Source organism: Hyposmocoma kahamanoa, unplaced genomic scaffold (genome assembly GCF_003589595.1).
Source record: "Hyposmocoma kahamanoa isolate Upper Pololo Valley unplaced genomic scaffold, ASM358959v1 93, whole genome shotgun sequence".
Classification (NCBI taxonomy): Eukaryota; Metazoa; Arthropoda; class Insecta; order Lepidoptera; family Cosmopterigidae; genus Hyposmocoma; species Hyposmocoma kahamanoa.
The window spans coordinates 11,022,846-11,029,804 of record NW_020654810.1 but is presented as its reverse complement, the minus strand read 5'-3'; the positions used below and the strand labels follow the sequence as shown (position 1 = coordinate 11,029,804).

General features: G+C 33.6%; 1 protein-coding gene across 1 annotated transcript in view; it reads left to right on the top strand.

Annotated features, from left to right (window-relative positions):
- The window catches only part of LOC113237368 (heparan sulfate glucosamine 3-O-sulfotransferase 5), a 53,588-nt gene extending 48,120 nt beyond the window's left edge, over positions 1–5,468 (top strand). Inside the window, exons 7-11 of the mRNA XM_026473791.1 lie at positions 801–1,016; positions 1,716–1,936; positions 2,784–2,941; positions 4,923–5,140; positions 5,436–5,468. Coding sequence (XP_026329576.1) covers positions 801–1,016; positions 1,716–1,936; positions 2,784–2,941; positions 4,923–5,128 — 801 coding nt within the window. The 3' untranslated portion in view covers positions 5,129–5,140; positions 5,436–5,468. The remainder of the gene's footprint in view (positions 1–800; positions 1,017–1,715; positions 1,937–2,783; positions 2,942–4,922; positions 5,141–5,435) is intronic.
- Positions 5,469–6,959: the final 1,491 nt, after the last annotated feature.

The window sequence follows — 6,959 nt, the reverse complement described above, 5'->3', positions numbered from 1 at the left end:
GTTAACGGTGCCTATTGATTACTCATTAAATCACTATTTGTTAGTTACAAATGTGTACTACTTGTAATTTAGTTCCTTGTTAAAGAGTTCGTTCAGGGTACAGGGTAAGTACTGACACCTTACCTATTTCTGCCGCCAAGCAGTAATATTAGCATTACTGTGTTCCGGTTTTGAAGGGTAAGGGACTTGGTGATATTACATCAAATGGGATTTGTCAACTTATATTCCAGGGTGACGGGCGCAGTGACAGTGCCCCTCAGATCTATGCGATTTAAAGCTCTGAGTGGCACTGTAACTGTTATGGACAGGCGTGTAGCTTATCATCAGGCGCACGATTTGTTCGTCCCGTCACTTGATATTATAAAAAAAGTGTAATTGTTTGTAGACCCCGATAAAACAAATCTAATAATACGTACTGTCACTTTCATAAACGTAGTATTATTTATTAATAATAATAATAATAATTCATTTATTTGGTAAAACACAGGTTAGATATGCAAGTTGACATGTACAAAATGAGTAGGTATAGTTTCACTGTGTCCGGCCAAACATTTGACATACAAACATATTGAAAGTATATTTGGTATATGAATATTATAATACAAACACAATTACCGGTATTGACAATATAAAAATGAAAAGAAAAATTTGTTTATTTTTTTATTTTGTTTTATTGTTTAATATGATAACATTTATCAAAGAATTACTTACTTTTAACTTACGGTAATACCAATGTTCGACTCTATGGATGTCATTTGTACAAGTATTAAAAGTGTCAACCACGATGTACTTAATCGCAGGCTCTAATAGTCGGCGTACGAAAATGCGGTACACGAGCTCTTCTGGAAATGCTTTACCTCCATCCAATGGTACAAAAAGCGTCAGGGGAGATCCACTTCTTCGACCGAGACGAAAATTACGCTCTTGGCTTGGAGTGGTACAGGAGCAAAATGCCGCTTTCCTTCAAAGGACAAATTACTATAGAGAAAAGTCCGAGTTACTTTGTGACTCCAGAGGTAAGCATAATTTTTAAATTTATACTTACTTCATTTCACACAAAATAGTATAAATGGTGGAGTTAATGCCATTAGGCATTCTCTACCAATAAAAAATTATTACCGGAATTTTGGTTTAAAAGTTGAATGGATAGGATCCTAATCTTAACTTTATTTGAGAAAACTTATCTATCGCTTATAAAACACTCTTTTTATTGTTCCTCGTGTGAAGATTTCCTGCAATTTCCGCAAATTTGTTTTTAGCCATTTTAATAAAAATGGAAGTAAATTAATTGCTACCCCGCGAACCCAGTGGAGATTAAATCGTGCGAAATAGCACGCGTGTGTTGAATTTTTGTTTCATACAGTTAATTTTGCCACCCTCCCTCCACATAAAAACTAGTAAAATAAATAACACAAGCACAACTACAATCACTGATACCACCACCAAAAATATATCCGACACGTGTTTCGCATCTCTTCCTACATCCTCAGGAGTGTTAATTGCTCGGAGCTCGTTCGAAGAATAGAAGATGCGAAGGAAGAGGGAGGAAAATTAATTGCATTAAAAAATATTCAAGACAAGCATAGCTATTTTGCCACTGAGTTCGCCGAGTAGCAAATTAATTTACTTCCATTTTTATTGACATGATTTCCGCAAAGTAACACCTGAATCTATTAATTATTTAGCCATTTTGTTTTCCACGTTTTCCACTAAAGGTGCCAGAACGTGTCCGCGCCATGAACTCATCAGTACGACTGCTACTAATAGTCCGCGAGCCAGTGACTCGTGCTATCTCCGACTACACGCAACTGCGCAGCCGAGCAACACCGTCCGCGCCGGCGCAAGTACAACCGCCCGGCCATCCACTGCCCGATGCCGCTAAACCGTTTGAGCATCTCGCCATTGCTCCTGATGGATCGATAAATGTCGCTTACAGGTAAGACAATATGAGCTTATTTCATATTTTTAACTTTCTCTGCGTAGCGTAGTCTTGTCCATTTCTCCTTGGATTATTTCAGATATTAAACAAGAATAATTGTATGTAATTATATGTATCGATCTTATTTACATGAAGCCATGTAATACAAATGCATGAATTCCTTCCCAACATGTAATTTAGCAATACCCCGAAACAAAACCTATTAACATGTAAATTAACGTCCGCTTGTAGATTTATAACTTTAACAAAGTTTCAAGACTAATAAGATTACGTAAAATATCACAAAACACATAATTAGCTGTAATCCCAATTAGACCGGAAAACTCCAAATGAAAACACGTATATATCCTTACGGGCTCTTAAAACAAAATGTCATTTCGGAGAAGGACGAAGTGAGGATAAATATAATAATAATCCATTTATTTCGACTATTCCTTTCAATACACGTGTGTTCGTATAACCGAGCTTAAGACAAATGACTAATACGGATAATAAGGATATTTTTCTTACCATTATATTTCCCTCGCGTATCATTTATCAGCTCTTTAATTTTGTTACTCATATCTACATTATGTACTAAGATCGCTATGGAGACATAGTAAAAAAACAGCCACACGCAAAAACACCTTTGAGTTTTTGGCAAAATTCACATTTAAAGAATTTAATTCAGACAGACAGACTTTCTCTCTCACACTTTATTCTCCGGTTTAGTAGTAAGTTTTAAAAGCAAAATATCTTGTATTGTAACATTTGGACACGATTTTTGTTCGCTAGAGATGTGCTTACCTCCAGTAGTAATACAAAATCGAATACTATGTGACAAATAGAAGCTCTGTTCTCATAGGCCAATCGCAATATCGCTCTACCACTCATATCTGCACCGGTGGTTGGAGGTGTTTCCGCGGGAGCAAATCCTGGTGGTAAACGGAGATCAGCTAATTGAAGACCCTGTACCGCAGTTACGACGCATCGAGAAATTTCTCGGGCTTGAACACAAAATTGGTAAGATTACTCTTTCTCAATAATCTTCCAATCAATTTAAACCATATGCAGTCTGTTTTTATTACGATTGACGGTAAGTATGATTAGCGCCGTTAACTTTTTTTTTTTTTTATAAATTGATATTAAATCGTACCCTTGATTTAATAAGGCCATATCTGCAAAATGACAACTTTTCAGGAGATAGATTATTATATTGCCCTCCTTGTCATAACTAACACATTTGCGTTTCGGTAAAGAGACACTGGCACCTAAAGTTTCTTTTGCTAGTCAAAAATGTCAATTACGCAGATTTTGCTTAACAATAAAACTGAAACTAAATAAAATATGAAACGAATCGATTACAGGAGAGAGATTGTAGATTTCGCTTCGGCGATTCCAGATATGTTAATAACTCAATTTGGTTAAAAATGTAGATTACGTTAGTTATAAATATTAGAGTGGTTACACACCGACTACACAGCGATTACATCGCTACATTTGCGATTTATAGACGATTGCATCAATACAAACGCGCGATTGCATCGATGCAAATGCGCGACTGCATCGATATATTCGCTTATGTTGAATAATTATGTAGATACTAAAAATCTGTAAAAGTTGATGCAAAATATTTTGTTTCGTTAATTGTAAATTTAAAAGTGAAATTAATAAAAACATTAAATAAATAAATTACTTAATTTACAAAGTGTATCGCGTTTGTATCGAGTTTACATTGCGTTTCGGCCACTCTCACATTCGGTGTTCTCAGCTTAATTATCGTAGCCATTGTTTTTTTTTTCGCTTATTATATCCAGTATCATTGAAATATGAATAACTTTAAGCTAAACTATCAATATGTCTAAATGGCATTGGAATAGACAAAGTCGTTTTGTAGTTATTAAGACACAAATATTTTATGGAAACGGTCATTAGACCTAATTACCATAGACATGGATAAGGTAATTTGAAAGTTCAAACATGTTTAAAACAAATCGACTGTTTCTGACTTAGTTGACTTATTATTAGTATATTTTGCTACATTTGGCTTATTTCTACTGATATTAAAGACGCGCGCATGTCGCACCCTTAGTAATATAAGGGCACAATCCAAAAAAAGTAGATTTTTGGGAAATTTGGGAATTGATAGGGACTTAAATAATAAATGGGATCAAACTTATATAGCTCCATATTTCTGTTATATTTTTTGTACTATATGGGTCTAACTTGAAAGTGTTTTTTTTAACTTGCTTGAAACTTATGGAATTTATTTATATTATTTTTTTTTATTGCTCTTTATAATACATTTATCAAAGAACAAATCTGCCAAATTTCATATTTATAACTTAAATAATAAGCATATTATTTGAAAAAATAGGTGTAATGTAGGAATCCAGAATCTTAATACGCGATTTCCCAAAAATCTACTTTTTTGGATTGTGCCCTTATATTACTAAGGGTGCGATGTGTAAAGGTAGACGATTAACGACTACATTGCTACTGTATCGCGTTTGCATCGCTGCTAATAGTCGCCGTGTGTAACCGCTCTAACATACAGTATAAAGTTTCTAAGAAATTAGTCGATAATATTTTTATGCTTACATAGGAAAAAAACAAAATTTCACATGTACATAATTTGTTCCATATATTTCGTATTACTTTTATGACTTTCCTGTGATAGAATCACTTTTAACGTATGATGTGGCTTTAATAAGGGTACGACATAAATTGCACGTAATGGTTAAAAAGAGTTATGTAATAAAAACTTTCTTTTAAACATACTGTTTGTCTATACTAAGTACACAATGTTATTGATGACGCTCTGAATACCTACATAGTTAAACAGAATAACTAGTTAAATAAATACTCTTCATGTATATAGCTAGATTTTGTGTACAATTCTATAGAGATAATAGACCGGCTTCCTTTGACGAACCCTGCTTTCAGATAAAGTAAACGTCGGAAGTGGAATACATTCTTTACTGCATACATTCTTATTTAACAGGTAGAAGAAATTTCTACTTTAATGAGACGAAAGGGTTCTACTGTTTGCGAAACGATACCACGGATAAGTGTCTTCGGGAGACGAAAGGAAGGAAGCACCCACGCGTGGACCCTGCAGTTGTTACCAAGCTAAGAAAATTCTTTATCCAGCATAACCAGAGATTTTACGATCTGGTCGGGGAAGACCTTGGCTGGCCTGAGGATTAGATAAATAACGAGATATTTTCTCATTTCTGATCTCTTTTAGTTGGGCTGTGATATTGTAAGAAGTTAACAGGGACATTCATATGTAATTTTAAGAAAATTAAGAAGGAAGAACAGATCAGAACAAAGTAATAAGAATACCGTATCTTCCTGCGGCAACTTCAGATTAACATTATTTATCTACAATACGATAATAACCTTAACGCTACAAATTCGGCCATAATTCCACCAAAGGAGTCATGTAATGAAAATGTTTTCAAAGTAAACACTGACGAACCCAATTCTATGCGTAGATGAGATCAGAAGTGAGAAACTCGATATGATCAAAGGTTTGAAGGAAGTGCAAAAGTTCATCAAGTTACACGTTGACGAGCACCAACCGTTGTGATCAACACATATCAATGTAATTTATACATATCAACTTAAAACGTACATATCACTAGGCGAATAAGGTTTTTTAAAGATCTTTTATGTATACATCTATCATAGATAACATTAAGGTAAAACGGATATGATATTTATTTATATTATTATTATAAGTTGAAATAAATGTATTTCTGTTGTTTTATTATCGCCGAGTTTTCAGTTCGGTTGATTAGTTGTTTATTCATTTTTGTCATTGGCAGTATAAATGGGATCAAATTGTTTCATAAAGGTATCTAATTTTAATAATTGCATCACACGTCTTTTAATTTGATTTAAGTGTCGTATTATCATATAGAATAAATTATCCACTGGAAGTAATTAAATTACGTACTGATTCGATAGACCTACCCACTGGAACCCTGAGCAATATATTTTTATATATAATTAAGTATCGTGTGCAATCTTTATATACGAAGTTATTATACTGATGTGAATTTTTAAAATTTGTGATCTTTCGTTGACATAGGATCGATTATTTTAGTAGATGTAAGGCGTAATTTAAATGTAAATTAAAGAATAATTTTAACAAGAATGAATGTTGTAAATTTCTCGCTTTCCCTTTTTAGGTGTTGTAATTTTTGGTCGTGCCGTGTCTCTTAAATGTCTTACGTTGTTAGTGAACGTAATTTTCTCGAATCTTAGGTAAATTAATATTTTCAAATTCTATTTCTATAAATGAAATATAAAAATTCGTAGCTAAAATGTTGTTGAATTGTCTGTCTTCTTTAGATCAAAATTACAAGCGAATAAAATTACTCCAAATAATTCTGTGTCTTTACGGTAACTATACTGCTCTAATATCGGAATACTTGTGGATGTGTGGTGGTTCACGCTATAACATATGATATATACACGCTGTTTCTATTACACTTGGTTTTTAAATCTTTGGAGAGTATTGGTATAATTCGACGCGGGTTTTAGAAGTATTCTATTTAAGTGTAACGTCCAAGACTGAAGAGTTAGTTGAATAAGTCTAAATAATACCTATTTAGCATAAAATGTCTGTAGGTATCGCTTGAAGAGCAGCCATGGGACATTCGCCCTACACTTACCACAGAGAATTTAGAATAAAATCTAAGGCACTTTGACTCGGTAGTAGGAAACCTTTTGAAATAGATTCGCTTCCAAATACAAATTTCAGAATCAACGAATATTTCTATGTTTTTATATTATCCCGAGCGATATTTTTAGCACAAACACGTGAAATGTAACGTTATACTCCACTAATGTAATTTTTAATAAAATCTACAGTAAAAGTGATATTAATGACTAGGGTTATTCACTGTAGTATTTGGTCACGAGTTTCGAAATTCCCTTCGCAATCAAATATTCAAAGATTCGCAAGCAAAAACTTCTTGTGAAGAGATTTGCGTAACTCGAGTTCAGACAAGAATATCAAGCATATCAA